Source organism: Elaeis guineensis, chromosome 1, assembly GCF_000442705.2.
Source record: "Elaeis guineensis isolate ETL-2024a chromosome 1, EG11, whole genome shotgun sequence".
Taxonomy (NCBI): Eukaryota; Viridiplantae; Streptophyta; class Magnoliopsida; order Arecales; family Arecaceae; genus Elaeis; species Elaeis guineensis.
The window spans coordinates 165,486,668-165,507,018 of NC_025993.2; the positions used below are offsets into that span (position 1 = coordinate 165,486,668).

The 20,351-nt window shown below is 38.2% G+C and overlaps 1 protein-coding gene across 1 annotated transcript; it reads left to right on the forward strand.

Moving 5' to 3' along the window:
* Positions 1–3,522: 3,522 nt before the first annotated feature.
* On the forward strand, positions 3,523–11,878 carry LOC105060529 (indole-3-glycerol phosphate synthase, chloroplastic). Its single transcript, XM_010944287.4, has 10 exons — positions 3,523–3,908; positions 5,629–5,865; positions 5,956–6,132; positions 7,755–7,829; positions 7,953–7,997; positions 8,111–8,275; positions 8,902–8,980; positions 10,088–10,170; positions 11,413–11,481; positions 11,699–11,878. The coding sequence occupies exons 1-10, from the start codon at positions 3,744–3,746 to the stop codon at positions 11,780–11,782; spliced, it is 1,179 nt and encodes a 392-aa protein (XP_010942589.1). The 5' UTR covers positions 3,523–3,743; the 3' UTR covers positions 11,783–11,878.
* Positions 11,879–20,351: the final 8,473 nt, after the last annotated feature.

Sequence of the window (20,351 nt, forward strand, 5' to 3'; positions counted from 1 at the left end):
CCCGACCGACATATCCACGGACGGAAGAGGGCCGTTAATCGACCGGTCGGTCGGTCGGTCCCTCCGGCAGTCGGTCGGTCGGACGGTCCCTCCGCCAGTCGGTCGGTCGGACGGTCCCTCCACCAGTCAGTCGGTCGGTCCCTCCGTTAGTCGGTCGGTCGAACGGTCCGTTAGTCGGTCGGTTGGTCCCTCCGTCAGTCGGTCGGTCGGTCGGTCATAAGTTGGCCCGAGCGGGGTCGGTCGGTATTCCCCAACAGTTGCCCCCCTCCACTCCTGAGTCGGACGGTGAGCTGGCCGTTGCCCCAACAGTATTCCCCAACAGTTGCCCCAACAGTTGCCCTCTCTCTCTCGTTTGAGCTCCCTGTCTTCATTTCACTATTGCCCAGTCACCTCTCTGACTTGACCGTCGGAGGGTCCCCGCCGGAGCCGTCTCCGGTCAGTGTGGACTTCTTTTTTTGCAGGCGCTCGTTCCCGGCGATCAGGCGACGAGGGGATTGGCCGCAACAACTTCACATATATTGGCCATAATATAAAACCAGACAAAAAAAAAAAAAAAAAAAGAGAGTTAGACATGCAAATATATAGTTCGGCAGTTGGTGCTCTGCAATTTCATATTTCAACTAGATTTTCTACTGTACCACTGGTTTGCAGTAAACTTGGAAGCGGAAGGGAAAAATAAAAAAGAGAGAGCATGTTGACTTCTATTCAATCCCTAACTCCAACAACTATAGTTTTCCATTCATGGCGCTTCAAAAGGACAACCCATCAAATGCCCCTCTATCCCCATCGGTAATATCAAAACAACAATAAAACATAAAACTGGAAAGTAGAAAACTCCATGAAATTGTCACAAAAGTAAAGCCATGATTTATGCCTCGTGAAATTTGGAAAAATTCTACTTCAACAAGCAAAAAATCAAAGTACTTCTTAGATTAGAAGCAACAAGGGCACACCCACAGCTTATGATAGATCTGCATCATAGCATCCATCAATCTTGAAAGCTGTTGCAATGCAAGGAAATCAATGATGAAGGTGAAAGATGAGGTTGGCACCGCATAGAACTAGAAAAAGAATGCATGATCGAATCAGTATTTTAATTTAGCTCTTGGCCTATAATATCCCTTATCTAGTTTAAGGGTTTCAACTTAGTGGCCTGGTCCTAAATTTTTGACTAATGATGTACTGTAGGACTTCCAGCCAAAAACAAAATGCGATGTGTTAGCAGCCAAGTTAGCATGCAGAAATAATCATAGGGAAGTTAGCCGCAAAAGTTGATGACAAAATAATTAGAAAATGCAAAGTATTAACTATTGTGGATCTGTACCTCGATTTTAGCTACGACATCCTCACATCCTGCCGAGCTATAGGAGATGGACACCTGACAGATATGCAGATGTGACAGAGATCGTCGGACACCCCGCCAGCAGCAGTTCTCAGCTCCTCTTCCTCAGACGATCTATTCTAGATTATTCTCGATCGACCTATTCCAGATCACTTGAAGACCTTGTACACTATAGTCTCCATGACCTCAGCTACAGATGATCTATTATAGCTCAATCGTGACCGACCTAATCTCCTCATCAGTTCCGTCTCCTTCAAACTGGGAAAGTCCAATAGAATAGAACTCCTCCTCGATCAAATCTCCCATAAAAGAAAAATATCTACTCTGAATCAATCTGTGTGATAAATTTGAAAACCATCAGGACTCTTAGAAAGATACGACTTAAACTCCTCTTCAATAAATAAGGCTCCGGGACCCTCCAAGGTATGCAATCGACTCCTTATTCTCTTCTCTCATTGTTCTCCAATCTCCTTATTTGAGCGTCGGAGGGTCTTCACCGGAGAACGCCATCCCTGGTGAGGACTTGTTTTGCAGGCATTTGGACGAAGCTTCAATGGTGGTTTCACCTCGGCCACATCCACCTCGATGACCGACCTCAGACAAAGAGATCGGCAGCAATATTACCCATGCATTTCTTGTTGTTGTGGAGATTGATATTTCCAACAATATCATATGACCATAATTTTTCCTCCATCGTTTATTACTATTTTTTCTGTAAAACAAGTAATATATCTGCTTTTCTAACAAGATAATGGGTAAGAAGCTATTTCACAAATATGATGCGCAAGACCTGGTTCTAACCAAGCATATTTTTCAGCATGTGGCCTTTCCTAATAATAAAATGTCAAATGATGTTATGAAAGTTTTTACTCATTGTTGCTTAGGTTAGAGTAGATGCGCAATCAATATAAAAAGAGAATATGCCATCTCGCCATAATATATATAACTTCATCTCTGGTCTAGACTAGAGCAGTATAAATCGATTTAGTAAAAACATATGATTAAGAAAATACAATCAAATCTAAGAGATCGAATCTAATATACATAACTTGCAGAAAATACAATTGTTGAAATAAATACCAAGAGCATAGAAGGTTGCTATATCAAGACAGGTTTTAAATTCCATCCAATACGATTATCCTGATTTCTAGGTTGCTATATTAAGATCAAGATTTAACATTAATCCCCTGCTCTCTGGGGGGGGGGGTGGGGGATGGGTGCGGGGCATTTTTTTTTCCTTCTCGTTTTTTCTTCTTATCCCTTTTTTGCTTCTTTTTTTCTTTCCTTTTCTCTTCTTTTTCTTTCACTTATCATTTTTTTTTATTTCTTTCCTTTTTTTTTCTTCTTCTTGATTTAGATGAGTTTCGAATTTTCAATTTTATTCTTATTTTATTTTTCATAAGAACAAAATAGGATAGCCTCTCATCCTATTAAGACTTGAAATCTTGATAAAGACCTCTGATTTTGATAGTAAGTTATCTTATATAGCAGCAATATTTTTTTTTTTTTATCAACAAGAATTTAGTTTGTTATCACAACGTCCATAATTTGAAGACCACAAAGTGGCGGTGCCAAAACAAAAAAACAAGGACTAAACACTATTTCTTGATCATTTGCTTATACCTTCTTCATCACATAATCAAGCACTCAACCATTGACACCATTGCCGCATGTTTATTTTTATCTCTTAACATAGTCCAAGATAGAAGAGACTCCTGGCAAGCTACATACATAACATCTTACATCAAGAATTCTAAGGCCACTGAATCTGGCATCATATTATTCTCACCATGTAATTGAACAGTTTGAACCCTTGAACCATTCTTGAGCTGGAAAAAATGGCCCAAAATGCAATCAGCGAGTGGACGACTACTATATGCCGGCAGTGTATCTTTCGTGCAAAAGAACTCATCTTCCTTCATATGGATCCATCATTGGATCATCAACTAGTCGCTTTGAGATCTACGAACGAGATGAATGGCAGAGTTACGGGTATTTTCAAATCTGTGCAATGGTGATCGTACGGTGGAGTGAAGGTGAACCCTTTTGTGCCAAAAGATACAGCCCCCCTCCAACTAAAGTAAGTATTGCTTGCCCGCTTTCGGAATTAACATCTGACCAATTGGGGCAAAATCTTCGCCCAATAATCATCAATTAAAACGGCACCACCGGTCGCGATAGATTCACTCGCTGTAATACCGATATACCATCGCCTCCCTCCGTCGGGAGGAGTCAGGGGCAGAGAGGACCGTCATAAGCCGGTTCCTGTCACTGTGGAGTAACCAGACCGAGGCTTTCCAAAAGCCCGAAAGGACGCGGTGAGCGAGCGAGGGGCGGCTTCTGGTTTCATTCTTCGTCGTTGCTTTCTTTACTGCTACTTTTTGGATCCTTGGAAGAAGTAATGGAGGGGATCTTTGCCGGAGCTCAGGCTAAGGTCAGGATTCCGGTTCCGAGCTTCTTGGCGATGAGATGCCGGAGAGATCTTCCCTCGATGGATAGGCTTCCGGGAATTCTTGTGGGCGAGCCGCGGAAATCAACTCGTCTTCGTTGCATGAAAGCTGACAAGGTCTGTAATCTCTCTCAGGGTTCTCCGGATTCTATTTTAAAAAGTTCATCAGGGTATTTGTTTAGATTTCGTTTTGGTCCTTTTTTTTATGATAAATCTTCATTAAAAGGTTGGGATTTTTATAATTATGTTGTATTGTTGTTATAGTAGTGTGGAGAGGTTTAAAAAAAATCTGGTTTTTTGGTAGGAAATTGCTGTAATGGTTCTACAATCGACTTTTCGAATTTCTTGGCTTAATATTTTGTAAAAACTTGGGTGATTGAAGAGACTGTAAGTTGTTTGTTAGAATGTTTCAACAAAACAGTGTAAATATTAACTGGACTTGAAGCTATTTTATTCTTGCTTTTATATCTTTATTCAATGTCGAAATCATTGCTTTTGGGAAGAAGTGACGTTATGTAAGTCCCGGAGAAGTGATTTGGAACTGTGGAAAATAAAACACTTATAGGGTTTGTTTGTTTGAGGTTAATCTGGTAATGGAAAATATATCCCATATCAGATTATATGTTTGGTGTGAAAAATGGAAGAGAGAGGTGGTAAAAAAAAAGATGGGTCCATATTTATTTTTCAAAGAGAAAAGGTAAAACAAATACCATGGGGAGTTTAGTATTTGTAAATTCCCGAGTGGTGGTAATTCATACTTGATAAAAATATCCTTAATGTAGATATTGAATTTGTTTTGATGTCTTTCTAAATTCATTCAAAGAGCTTTTGCAAAAAAAAAATTAAGAAGAAGATGGTATTATGCAAAGGGTTTTGTGATTATGGTCATTTTATCAAAACTAATTGGAGATGACAATGGTATCTTGATATTAAAAAATTATTTTATGTTGATGGGCATATTTGTAAATTCGGTCATATTCTTATATAGGATTACCTCTAACCAAATGTAAGTCTTTTTCTAGTATCATTTTTCAGAGTAATTTTTCTGCTAACTGAACGTAGTAAAAATTGTTTTCCTCTGCAATCATTTTTCTAAAAAAATAATTCCTTGGAATCATTAGATTATCCCGTAATCTCACATATGCCAACCCAATCCAAATGGACCCATAGATCAGCAAAGCTGTGGTTCTCATTCTAAGTCACAAAATTATTGTATATTCATGTAATAAATTTAATTTCCATAGCATAACCTTCAAAAATAAATATCACTTAGTTGGGGAAAAAATTGGATATGGTTACATGGTAGACTAATGAATAACTGTGATGATGAGAGGTTTTCCAAGATGGGATATGTAATATTGCAACATATGCATTTATGACTGTTTATGGAGCAGTTAGAGTTGCATTCTATTGTATCCTTCTATTTCTTTAATTTGAAGTGAAAAATGCAGTAGAAGGTGAATAGTTCTCTTTCTCTCAAATGGACCCGGGGAGTTTGTATCAATTTGGGAATGTATTGCTCCAATACTCGTTGGTGGATATATTTTGAGTGTGTTGGGTCCATATTGTCACACCGTTTCCTCTGCCATTCTGGACATCCCATATTCTGGCCATTGGATGAGCATGTTGTAGTGAGCCTACAGAAGAATAAACAATGAATATTAGAGTTCATTCCTAATTTCATCACAAGCATTACTTTTTCACTAGCTTAGCTTTCATCTCTTCACCTAATTAGGCATAGATGCTTAGATTTTTATGTACAGAAAAGTTCGCCATTTTCTCAACAAATCTATATTCATTATAATCATCTCTAAATTTTTTATGTTGGTTCTTGCAGGAGATTACGGATGGACATGTGATGATAACTTTTAACCATGATGATCTTGTAAACTCTGTTGAAGTAAGAGAATGGGAGAGTGGAAAGTCATTAAATGATATAGCAGCAAAGCAGGGCATTAGAATTAGAAGAAGATATCGAACTGGACACCCCTCTGAGAGCTCACAGGACGATGAAGACCCTCCCCATAACATTCTGGAAAAAATAATATGGGACAAGGAAGTGGAAGTTTCTCAGGCACTCACAAATTCCTTCCTAGTTAATCATTGAAAACATTTGTTTCTTGAATGGAGGGATCAATAATATACTATTTTCTTGCTTTTCTAGTTCAAATGGAGAATACCTCACGATGCACTGAATAAAGCAATTGACAGTGCTCCTCCAGTTAGAGATTTTGTTGGGGCTTTGAAAGCATCGTATCAGCGAACTGGTCTTCCTGCTCTGATAGCCGAGGTGAAAAAGGCTTCACCCAGCAGAGGTGTACTACGTGAAGATTTTGATCCTGTAAGTTTTGCTACTTCTTGTATGTATGTATGTATGTATGTTTGTATGTATGTGTGTGTGTGTGTGCGTGTGTGTATGTTCTATTATTTTTCAAGGTAGAGGCAATTTTTTTTTTCATGTGGAGTCGACGATGAACCGCCTAAGAAAACTAAATCTAGAGATACTTTTAATAACCTTTAATTAAATATGCGAAGTCATTATCTCCATTCCAGTATTAACATGCATATGTTAACATGCAAGTAAGTATTCTGGAGATTTCAGTAGCTCTATATATTTGTTTTGTTTGCTTTGACAAACTAAGAGCATATTTGTGCTTAATCAGAATATTGGTGCTACATGAAAAGAGGCAGAAACTTTGAAGGTCTGGTTAGCTGCAGGTGTTGTCATTTTTTCTGATAATTTAAGCAGCATAATCCTTTTCTTTGAAATGCCAAGTAACTTACCACCAACAGTTTATGCATGTTTTGTAGTATCAAATAGCAAATTGTTCTTCATAGATTCATCTTGTAATTATACATTTTCGAAGATGTTCTTTGCACCATGTCATGCGCAGCACAAAAATATACATACGTTCTGGATTTTTCTGCATCTTTTTACTTTTATATAACTTAGTACTTCTTCCAGTAATAATGTAGGGCTTGTAGCATGCATAGTTAAATGAGTATATGTCACATCAACACTGAACACTTCTTCTACTAATAAAATTGCAAACATGTGCTATGTTTTTGAATCTGTAATTCTTTTTCCCCAAAAAGACTAAGATTCATAAACATCTTCTTGAATTACAGCACTTGAGTTGTAGCAAGTTCAAGATCCTGCAAAGGAATAGATATTTTTATTTCAAGATTATGCCAATATCTTTCCCCAAAGATGATTGACAATCTGCTGATCTACATTTCAAATGCATTTCCTAGGCTACAACTTTGGTGATCTGGGATAGTGAAACATTGCTTATTATAAGTCCCTGTCTCAAATAATTCTCTTTTAATTCTTTAGAAAATCAGTTTTCTTATAAGATTTTCTGGAATTTAAATTCTTATCAGTGTGGTATGTCCTCCTCCTGCTCAAATTAGCTACACTAGCATATAATGCAGAACCTTTGTCATTTAGCTTAGGAAATTCTAGCTGTGTCTGAATGACTTGGTATTCTTCATTATTTCTCTCTTCACTTTCAAAGCAATAGTTTTAGCAAACTCCACCAGCGTGGCTTCCACAGTCTTGTACTTCACTTAGCTTTTTTGCTTTAATCCCCTTCTCAAATTGTTGTCATGTTTTTAATTCTTCATTGTCACTGCATCATGCTGCTGCTGAGAAATTTAAATCTCCTGACCTTCCTCAACATAGAAGGTTGGACAAAGTTTTATTTTTAACTGCCTTGTATGTGGAACTCATGGAAAGGCATGTGCTAATGAGTGTTTGGACTTTCAGACAGAACGTTTTCATGCATGAAGATTCAACTGCAAATTGATATTTAAGAATTATACCAGCTGTTCTTTCTTGCCAAGTTTTCTGAGCAAAACTTGGCTCCAGAATCTGATGTTTTGAGGAACAAATTCCATGTTTTTATGCCCCTCCTCCTATGATGCAGAACTAAGTTTGACTACTAATTTTGTTTATAACAGGTTCAAATAGCTAAAGCTTATGAGGAAAATGGAGCAGCATGCTTAAGCATATTGACTGATGAAAAGTATTTTCAGGTGAATATTCTCTAAGTGAGCTACTGCAATTTTGTCAGCGTTGTGTGTTAAAAAATTTAATCAGAAATTGAATATTAAGCATATAAACTTAATTGACCACTACTATTATTGTTAATATTTTAGGGAAGCTTTGAAAATCTAGAGGCTGTACGCAGAGCTGGAGTCAAGGTTTGTGTCAGTACACACATTGTCAATTTAGTCTGTAGCTTTACCATTATCACTCAATTCATTTATATAACTCAATTATCTTTGGACTTCTAAAATGCTTTGTGAAATTGCAGTGTCCTCTTCTCTGTAAAGAGTTCATTATTGATTCCTGGCAAATTTACTATGCTCGTTCAAAAGGTGCAGATGCAATTCTTTTAATTGCTGCAGTGTTGCCTGATCTTGACATCAAATGTATGATTAAACTTTGCAGAGAGCTTGGCTTAGCAGCACTGGTTGAGGTGGGTGACCAGGTTTTTTTTTTCAGATTATGTATCAAATGTTTTATGGTGCATTTTAACTCATCAAACGGAACCTGTTTATCAAATGGCAGAATTGACATGGACTATTAAAATTCAAAAAAGTAAAATATATTTCATATGACAAATTGCTTTGGAGCTGCATTTGCAGAGCTTCTACTAAGAAAAATAAATCAAGCAATAAATCTCCAGACCTAGTCTAACAGTTTTGCTAACAATGCTTTCTCCATTGGGAATGTGATCCCTAAATATCTGGTTCTCCTTCATGCACCTTTCCTATTTGCAAATATATAATTAACCTTCTATTGAAGAAAATGTCATGTTCAGTTTTGAAATGGTTGCTGTGTTTGGTCTTGTTACCATTTTGTTGGCTCTGCTGTTGCTAAGGTTATTTGTGAGAAGAGGAGAACAAATTCAATTATCTGTGCTTTTCCTGTCAATTCTTTAAACCAATTTGATAAATAGTTTTAATAAAGTTCCTTTTTCAGTCCCTTGTATTACTTTATTATAATTTAAGTCTATTTGGCATTGTGATTGCTTCTACCAATTCAGTCAAACGAAGCTATGATAGTGCATTACTAAAGAAAGGTTTTCTTTTTGTTATTTAGGTGCATGATGAAAGGGAACTGGATCGGGTTTTGAATATAGATGGGATTCAGCTAATTGGTATCAATAATCGTGACCTTGGTATGTTGATATAACTGCAGTGCTGCAAGGAATTTTTGTGTAGACATTGGAATATCTCCTTTTCTGGGAATTACCAATCACAAGTAATCTTTATTTTGTATTTGCCTGAACTCCATCTTTTTCACAACTTTAGTTTCTGATTGTTGCTTATCCTTAATATGACTAGTGATTTACTGATTTTATAAAATTAGATTTTCTTTTTAGATTGATAAGAACCTGTATTGTGGAAATTAAAATTCTAGCAATCTAGTCATGATTTGTGGAAAGTTGCCTCTGAAAGAGATTTTATACTGATCAGTGTGGCTCTCATGTTTAAGAGTTTCTTCTGAACATGACCCTGGTTTTTTAGTTGGACATGTTTCATGTCCACAAGTATAAAGAGGAAATTGCTATACTATCCTTTACAAAGCCAAATGCTGGACTTTGTCGAGGCTACATAATGGAAAGAGTTTGCCTAATGAGGTTTATTTTGGTGATATAATGAATTGATGTTGCAAAAATAGGGGAAGCAACGTTGCAAATATGTACATGCGTGGAGGCCTTTGGAGACCGATAGAGACAAAAAGTATATAAATAATCATCACAACAAACACAGAGATGGACTTTAGAATGATAAGGTCAAAAAGTTTCAGTTGTAGGTAATTGGTCAAAACCAATGGATAAAGGATCCAACAATGCTTGTGAAAATAAATGTCATATTATTGTGTCTATTTTGAGGAAATACATTGACTTATAAAACTATTGCTAAATGGCTCAGAGTCTTCTACTGTTAGTTTCATCAGATAATCCTCAATAGAAAATCAATAATTTACTTATATTTCCCAAAATTTATGAACCAATATGTTATTGTGAATATGCCTCCAGTATCACCTGTTTTCTATATAAGCAAACACTGCTCTCTTTTAAGTTTTAACCGTTTCATGAAGCATGGTAGTTATGAATTTCATGTTCTCTATGATATTACTGCGAGGCAAGTTTTGCAATACCTCTGTCAATTTTTTTTCCTTTTGCTAATGAGTATGCTCATCTTCAAAAGAAAGGTTTGACATGGACTAGTTCCTTTTCTGTGGATCTTGTTTTATGCATTAATTTTTATATTCATTGCAGAGACATTTGAAGTTGATATTTCAAACACAAAAAGACTTTTAGAGGGGGAGCGTGGGGAGATCATCCGCCGAAGAGGCATAACTGTAAGTAGAATTTTTTCATCTTTCTTTGATGAAGCATTTTAAGCTGATGTCCTGGAAAGAACTTTTATGGTTGAGATTGTTGGCCGTGCCTCTTCATTTAGTTCACATTAATTTAACATCATGTTGATTTTTCCTTTTACTGATCTGTCTCTTTCAATACCAAGTCTGGTTGAATTTTTATTGCTCTATGCCATCTCAAACGTTGAGAAACAGAAAATGTGAATGTGTTCTGAGGTTGCTTCTACTATTTATTTGTGAAGAATGCAAATTAAATTGCGTAGGTTTTTTTATTATCGAATGCCAGGGCAACCACCCATTTTATCTCCCAGACAATCAGATGCTATGTATTGGTGCTAGAGAGAAATCTAATCAACATAGCTTAGATGTGTTAAGGGGCCAATCATCAAACACCAAGTAGGTGCTGGCATAGACATATCATGAGATGACTGACTTGTGAAGGCTGGCAACCATAACAGCAGCCATTAGACAGCAAGGCAGTTGAGTTCCAGCTATCTAAGACAAACCAACAAGCTTCTCCACAGTCATAGGCAGTTGATTGCAAGGAGACATCAATAAACAGCTGTTAGATGCAGATATAACAACAAGCAGATGGCGTTGTAGAGATAGATCAGCAAGCTGCTGATCATGAGAAGACATGCCATGAACAGCTGATCAGCATAGCACTGCAATAGCACGCAGCTGGTTGCACAGCACTATATTTGTAGCATATAGAAGATGAATACTGGTTGATGGCTGGTCTTAATCAAGTAGAATATGCATAAAACCAGTGGATCTCGAGTTTTAAAAAATAGGAAAGACAAGAGGAAGATGAACCTTTGTAATGGTAACCAAAGGAAGGCGACAACAACTCCAAAGGCACTTCCAATTGAAAGAACGAAGAACAAGGATGATAAATGCCAATTTTGATTGCACACCAACTAGAAGTATGGCTCTGATATAATGATAGATTCAAGAGAAGCAAGAGAAACCAAGTGTGCGGAAATATGCATTGCTAATTAAGATATAGCCCAAGGTAAATATAAAATCTACAAGGAATATGGTGACAATACCTTGAGACCACGAGAAAGATATGTGCAATATACAGACCACATATGGAGACTCTAATCCGTTTTGGTTCAGCTTTTGTTAAACTTAAGCAGTTATATTTATATTCCATTTTATCCCATATGTGTGAGTGTTATCGTGTTTATAAGCTTTGAGTGCACTTATCTGACATTTCAGGTGGTGGGAGAATCTGGGTTGTTTACTCCTGAGGATATTTCATATGTACAAGGTTCTGGAGTTAGAGCGGTAAGTCCTACAAAATTTCATATCCATGCCTACCCAAACTTCTCTTTGCTTTTGAAGGTCATAAAAGCAACAAATTGCTTCAAACCTAGAATTGAATCAGTGGAATTCTAATTTCTCTCTCTCTCTCAAAATCATTTATTTGAAGTTTCTCATTGTTATGATTTGAATCACTTGAATATGATTGCATGGTGGGGTTCCTTACTAGATTGTATTTCAGGTTTTGGTTGGGGAGTCTCTCATCAAAAAGAGTGATCCTGGGAGCGCGATTGCTGGACTTTTTGGTAGGGATGTATCAATATAAGTCCATATGTGAAATTAAACTTCCAGCTGCTTTTCATGTATGAGACAGTCTGCTTATTCATATAATCTGCAATAAGATCTCTGGAATTCGCAAGCATCATGATGTGCTTTGTGGTAATAATATCTTGTGTGGAGTATTCTGTTATTTTTTCAGAAAGCCTGGGTTACATGTTTTTACCAAAGCTTAATGACATGCAAAGCTCCATAGATGCGGAAATCTTGACAATTAATCCGAGGCAGATCCTTTTTCAGGTTTCAAGTTGTTTTTTAGGGTCTTAAATGGTATTGCTCGTGTATGAGATGGATCCTTTCTGATTTTTGATATCAGGACTCAGGAGCTGATCCTTGAGGCCTGAGTCTCACCAGAAACCGAACCTTTGCTCCGAGCAAAGTGCTAGGCAGCCATCGTTACACATTTCTGAAGCGAGCTGAATGCGTCAGCTTAAATGCCTCAGCTGAGGAGTTGGGTTGGGCCGGTATGCAGCTGACTTTATCTACTGTTGAGTGAGAAATTGTTAGCCTTAGGTCATGCTTGGATCAAGGCTGAAGTGGCTCAGCCTGCTTGTGTCCAACATGGGATACCCAAGCCAGCCTGTAATTAGTCTTTTATGTGGTTAAAGTTAAACTAGACCTATATTTTGTAGTAGATCCTGTATGACCAGTACCGAATTGCGAATTGGTTCGTAACCAAATGTTGCAACATGGTAAGCTTTAATACGGCTGGGTAAGTCATTCAGAAGTAATATTGTAAGAAGGTAAGCCTGCAGCTTTATAAAAATCTTTCATACCTTTGTCTTCTCTCTTTAATTTTTTTGATATTATCTAACTTCAATATCCGTATTCATGCTAAGCATTTTCTTAGTACGAAACAAATCAGAATAAGACGCCAATGCATTTTCCCATCTTATCTGGAGCGAATTCAAGAAATTGGGACAATGAAGAGTGCAGAAGGTTCAAGACTGACAAATTGGACTTCAGTTGGGACAGCCAAGCCTTGTCTCATGTGCGCTGCGACTTGCTCCCTATCTACCTCCATAACTACGTGGGAACAAAAACATGAGCCACGTTTCAAAACCTTAGCATGGAAACCGCCCTCGGTCGCCGTATATATTTTCCCCAAACCGCCGTCTGATGGCCATGGATACCGAAGGAGGACAGCAGGTTAGGGGCGATGCACCTCGTGGAGAAGGACACGAGGAGTGGAGAAAGCCTGAGGCAATGGAAAAGGTGACACCACCTCACGAGGCCGGCCCAGATGCCGCTGCTGCACCGATCGGATGGGCGAGGGCTGAAGTTGAGCATGATGATGTTGGTGTCACAGGCGACGATGGGTCTGAGGACATCGGAAAATGTTGCCCCGGCGTCACCCAGCAAGCCCACCACTTCCGGTGTGTGTGCAGAGAAGAAACTTGAGGTGTAGAGAACGCTAGCACTTATCTATGATGAGGATTCTATGCTCTTCTTGTGTTTGCTCTTTGTGCTTTTCCTGTTGTAGATTTTGTAGGGAGTGGTGTATGTTGCAGGCTGTGTAGGGAGTGGTGGGTTGTAGGTTTTGTAGTGGTGTATTGCCGTCTTTCCAATACTTTGTTACGTGTCACAACGGATGGTGCAATAATGAAAAGGATAGACTACTACACTTTGGCCATGGCAACTTCTTCCAGGGGACCTGCAAGTTGGTTGTCTCATATCTGCACACAAATAAACTACTAGAATTTAAAGCACTGTCATGCCTAATTCGTTATCATAGGTATTAATTCCAACATAATTTCTAAGATAAATGAGAGTCAGATAGGGTCACTATTTGACTGAGGTTGGTTAACCATTCATTTTTCCCATGAAATTCGTTGAAGATGGTTGCGCCTAATTTTTCCTCTGGACTGCCTAGATTTAAGCCTATACTCGAGTCGTTAATGAAACTCATAATTGGTAGCTTGTTTCTAGTTAACAACTCAACCACTTCAAATTGCGATTAACAAGAGGATTATATATTAAAGTAACAAAAGAGTGCTGTCTTTGTGAGCGTATGTTAGTTGATTTCTACTTAACCAGCTTTAATGAAGCACCGACTCCAAGATGGCGAGCCTTCTATGCCTATGGCAAGTTCTTAATTTCATGTAGGCATTTATGCAAGGTCTTCAGTAACAGGTTGCTTTAGGCTTACTTGGTCGGACCAGCTTGCCACTTATAATTCACGTCTAGTTAAACCGTTTCATATTTCAATTGATGTATGGCGACTAAACACCCAGACGGAGACCAGCAAATCTGACAAGTCAATCAGCACTCTTTTCTGTATGCTAGCTATAGTCAGAATTAATGATTTATTTTTTAAATATATTGGCCTCAGCTTAAACACATCAAATGCGTGCACACATGTTGGACAAAATATATGTCTGTAAATAAAATTATAAAAAAATTATTTACAGTTACGATAGATTAGTTGGTACACACATACGAGATATTATCCATTTCAGCCAGACGTCTCATATGAGAGAAAAATTATGTCGGAGAGGAAGTCCCATCCTACATAAGCCAGAATTCCTCTTAGCTTAGGTGGGTCATTCTCCGCTCCTGTATAGCTCAGATGAGTCATTCTCTACTCCCATATATGGGAGATATTATCTGTTTTAGCCTTTGATACTATGGCATGTGACCTTACGATTTTGTCCTTTAAAAGATACTTCATGTGGGAGAGAATATCACATCCCATATAAACTAGAGTTTTTCTTAACTTACAATTAATATGGGACTAATAATGCACTCCCACCTGCACCACAACAATCATGATATGCAATATTTGATTGTGATAAAGTTTGGGGAAAAGGGGCATGTAGGTATGTACATGTGTACAGATATGTATATATATAGATATGCACATACGTGCATGCATACGCACATATATATTTATGTATCTAAGTAGGTACATATGTAAGTACATACGGGCTAGTGCCCTACACGTATGTACATATGTATGCATGCATGTACATACGTATGCACGTATGTACTTATGTATCTAAGTAGGTACATATGCTTGTATATATATAAGTACATATGGGCTAGTGCCCTACATGCATGCACGTATGTATGCACGTATGTAGTTATGTATCTAAATAGGTACATATGTTTGTATGTATGAAAGTACACACGGGCTAGTGCTGAAGGGGCTTTCCATGGTATTGGATTCGGGCTTCCTAGCACTCAAAGCAAAAGGTCTATCGTTCTTGCATCGATAAATATTTATCCATTCCCTAGGCCCCAACTATATTGGCTTCCAGCGCATCAACCATGCATGCACATACAAGTTTCAATGCATGAACAATATATATCCAACCCAGGATGTACCGGCAATGACTTAACCGGTTTGGCTGGATAAGCTCGTTGACCATAGTCCACATTGAGCCCGCTTTTAGAAGGGTTAATTCCAGTGATATCATCTTGGTTCAAAGCAGACAAATAGATACGATGAATCAATATCCTCAACCACTTAGTCATTTTATTGAATAAACTCAATGTCCAACCGCGGTCTGGGTCTGGGTCTAGGTCTGGGTCTGGGCTCGATCCCCGCATCCACAACTTGAACTGGTCCAGTGAGATCGGACCCAAGCCCAAGTGAACCCAGAAAAATGGATATTGTTACGGCTCGTTTACGGTTGACGCCAAAAAATTGAGAAACACAGCACTGGAGCAATCTACAAAAAAATCCGAACCAAAAGATTGTGCTCCGACAAGGACTCTCCAATGCTCAAGTCAGAATGCGTAAATAAAGAAGCAGAGTTTTAGCTCTCTAAGATGGATTATTTATCTAGATCATTGGGATTTTAGTATTTATAGAGGAGACGGCTGTGTAATCATTTTTGATAGACAGATTGGCCAAATCTGATGTGGTTATTTGATTGTAATTCTCAGGATCAGATGGTTACACCTGAAAAATTCTCAGAATCAAGCGATTATGTCCATATAGTATTGACAGCTATGGCCTGATAGCATTGGCAGCCATGGCCAGTTGGTGCCTGTTTTTTGGATCTGTGCCTGATCAATCAGCTTCCAATGAGAGATCAGACACTACAACAAAATAGGTTATTAGCGATGAACATTTTTCATCATTAATAATCTATTTTCATTGCTAATAGTTATTAGTGACAAAATTTTCGTCGCTAATATTTCATCATCAATAATCGCATCGTTGATAATATTTTATGACAAAAAAAAATTTCATCGCAAATAATCGTTTATTTACGACGAAAAATTTTTGTCGTTAAAAAAAATTATTTTTTCAAAAATTATTTACGATGAAAAATTTTAGTCGTAAAAAAAAATATTTACGACGAAATTTAACATCACTAATAAATAATAGATTAATAGCGATGAAAATATTTTCGTCGCTATTAATTTAATTAAAAAATTTTATGAAAATCAAATTTTTAAAAACTTTGAGCGACGAAAAATTTTCATAGCAAATAAGATTTTTTACGATGAAAATTTATCATCGCTATTAATTTAGTTAAAAATATTTATGAAAATCAAATTTATAAAAATATTAGCGATGAAAATTTTTCATCACAATATTCTTATTAGAAACAAAAATTTTTTTCATCGTTATTAATTTAATATAAAATTTTAATATTTTTAAATTTATTAAAAATTTTATTTACAACCAATTTTTCATCGTAGTAAAATCTCTTTGGCGACCAATATTTCGTCAAAAATAATTCTGTCTCTAATAATTTATAAATATTTTTTTAAAAAATAATTTATGAATATATATTTTTAATTTATATTTTTAATTTTTTTATAAATTAAAAATAAAAAATAAAAATAAAAAATTTATATAATAAATCTATAAATAGATTTTATTATTTTTATTATATTTAATTAAAATTATAAGAAGTTTGAAAAAAAATAAAAAACTATATAAAGAGACCGTCAAGTGTCGGCATCTGCATAAGGAGAACAAGCTGGGGAAGAAAAGTGCTCGGAAGAGCTCGGACCGGCCTGTTGCTGCCTCATCAGTTGTATCGTCCGCTCCATCTGCGCCATTCGCTCCATCATCTGGATTTGGAGTTACTGATGCTTGTCGATGCGTGTAGCCAACTCATGAGCTCGCTGTCGATCCTCAGTAGCCTCTCTCTACACTTCCATCAGTCGAGCATCGCAGGCAGTAAGGATGTCAGCCCTAGACGAGTGTGAGGATGAGGGAGCAGTGATCCCATATCCTATAACCCTAATATAACAGGATCTCGTACTAAACACCTGATCACAGATCTCGTTATCTGTGGGTGCGGTCAAGCCCTTAGGGGTAGGTTTGGATCTCATGTCTGTCATACGGTCTTGAAAATTAAAGTTATAGCTATTTTAATTTTGTAATAAAAATTAGATTGTGAATGAAAAAATAATTAAAAAAAATTATAAAAAGCTTTTGGCTCTCCGTCGTCCACTCTCCTGACCGTCGCTGGTGGGTCTACTGGTAGATATCGATCCTACCAGAAAGCTTGCCACTCTTAGCATCTCTCTGTAATTTGATAATAATTAATTAAAAATTTTTTAAATAGCTAAAGAATTATATACTAATTAAAAATTACTTACCATCTGCTCCATGTGACAAGTGAATGACCTCGAACTCCTACAATGCAGTACGATCTGTCTCGTCCAATTCACGACATTCTGAACACATCTTCTCTGTACAGTTACCAGTCAAATTAGTAGATAACAAATTTAATTTAAGAATAAATGATTCAATAATTAAACTCTAAAAAAAATTTGGATGTGTAACCTGATATGCCGGATCCTCGTAATGTCAGCATATGACAGTCCAATCATCCATAGTGATGCTGTCATAGGACCGCTGCCGCACTGCCTCCTCCACATGATCCTGCATCATATGGTACCAATGCTGATGGATGCGGTGGCGATAATCTTTGAAACCCAAAGATAAATGAGCGTCCATGGCTCGCCGCACACGATCCTCCTCAAAATCAATAATATCAAAAAAATTTTGTCAATAACAAATATTAGAAGAATATCATACTAATTAAATATTATTGTATAATTTATTTTGCTTGTAAGTGGATGTAGAAAATTTCTCTCTGAGCCGGTACAATGTGACGCTAATCGAAAAGCGTCACGGGGGCATAGCTGCGACATATGATACCCAGCTCAGTCTGCCACGGCTCGCACCATCCCCTAATGATTTTGGTGTAGTCGGATGGTATCTTGATACGGAGATGCTATCCCGTATGCTCACATCTCCAATGCTCTAGAGTGAGGTTCTTCGATGGACCTCGCCCTCACCTTACTACCGATAGAGACTGACCTAAAATAATAATAAATAAATCATTAATATCATAGCTATCCAAATAAAAAAAATTAAATTTTATTATATAAAAAAAATAATAATATCACTCGGATCCGCCTCACTCGAACCCATCTCACTGGGACCTGCCAGTGCAGGACCTTCTAATGATGGGACTGGTGTGGCAGTAGAAATTGGTGAAGGTGCCTCAACCTCCGAGGTAGTCAGTGAACATGAATGTTGTCGTCTGTCTCCTGATGCCATACCTGTAATTCTTGACATATAAATGAATATAATATTAAATAATAATAAAAAAATTATAAATAGTTGAGCATGCAATAAATATAAAATAAATTTATACAATAAATATGAAATAAACTATAAGCAGTTGAGCATGCAAAATAATATTAACAAAAAATAATAACACGAAACCTAATCCTGAGACTCGATGGTTTTTTATTTTTTTAAAATATTTTTTACCTAAATTTTATTTTATAATTTTTTATTTTTTTAAAATATTTTTTACATAAAAATATTTTTTAAAATAAATTTTTTTGAATGAGCTTCGAACTCGACCTCCCATGGCCCTTACTCCCACAATGTTGGCATCGTCACACACCCCATACCGCTCGAACTCGACCTCTGCGACCACTGCTCTAACGGCACCGGCACCGGTGCCGTCACAACCCCACACCACCTGGACTCGGCCTCCCATGGCCCTCGCTCCCACGGTGCTGGCACTATCACAGATCCTGCGCCGCCCAGATCAAATCTCGATCTGGATCCCAATCCGAATCGAGATCTCGACCTCGATCCAATTTCGATCATGATTCAGATTTTATTTTTATTAATTAAATAATAAAATATTTGATTAATATTTGATTATTTTATTATTTATTAATTTTTCTTTATTTCTTTTTTCTGCCTCCTTTCTCTCTTCTCTTCCTCCCTCCCCATCGTGCAAACCCCTTCCCGCTGCCGCCCCCTCCCCGGCCCAGTCTCCCCCGACTGTCGGCCGCCCCCTCCTCAGCCCCATCTCCGCTGGCGACAGCCTTCCCGGCCCCATCTCTGTCATCGCTGGCCGCCTCCTGGCCCCATCCCTCCCCCCACCCCATCCTGTGTGCCTATGCCTTAGTCCCCCTCTCTACCGGCCGACAACCTCCCCGACGGCCGACCCCCTCCCTGGCCCCATCTCCATCATCGCCGGCCGGCCCCGTCTCCATCATCGCCGGCCAGCCCCATCTCCATCATCGCCGGCCGCCCCCTCTTCGGCCCCATCCCCTCCTCCGGCCCCATCCCACCCCGCCCCCTTTTGGATCCCGCCCCCCCCCCTCTCCGGCCCCATCCCCCCTTCGGTCGCATCCCGCCCCGCCCCCATTTGGATCCCGCCCCCTCCCCACCGGTCGACCCCCTCCCCGGCCTCATCTCCGTCATCGCCGACTGCCACCTCTCCGGCCCCATCCCCCCCTCCGGCCCCATCTCGCTCCACCCCATTTGGATCCTGGCCCCTCCCCACCAGTCGACCCCTCCCCGGCCCCATGGTGCCGCTGCCGGCCCGTGGCACCCCCCCGCGGATGGCTCCGCCCCTCGGTGGCCCGATCAACACAAAAAAAAAGGTTGAAAACATTACCTCCGACGGATGGCGGACAGTGGACGGCGGATGGTGACGATGGAGAGGGGCCATCGACGGGAAGAGACGGAGGGGAGAGCACGGAGAGAGGAGAGCTCAAGGAGAGGGAGAGAGACTAGGGAAAGAAGAGAGGTGGGGGGATAAGGGCTTCATGTGGTTTTGCATGAAGAGACGTCGATTTGACGTTGATTGAAAGCAAGAGTATTAGCGACGCAATTTTTCATTGCTAATAATGTTATTAGCGATAGAAACTAATTTTTATCGCTAATAATTCAAAAAAAAATTTTGATAAAAAAATTTTGCCATAAAAAAATTTATTTACGATGAAAAAATATTTCATCGTTAATAATGTTATTAACGATAGAAAAATAATTTTTATCATTAATAATTTCTGTCAAAATAATTTCTTTCAATTTTTTGCTAAAAAAATTCTTCGCAAAAAAAGTTTTCCCACCAAAAAAATTAGTTACAACGAAAATTTTTTTTATCATTAACTATGTTATTAGAGATTGAAAAAAAAATTTTATCGCTAATAATTCCCACCAAAAAAATTACCTCCATTTTTTTTAAAAATTATTTATGATGAAAATAAAATATTTTATCGTTAATTACCTTATTAGCAATGGAAAATAATTTTCATCACTAATAATTTTC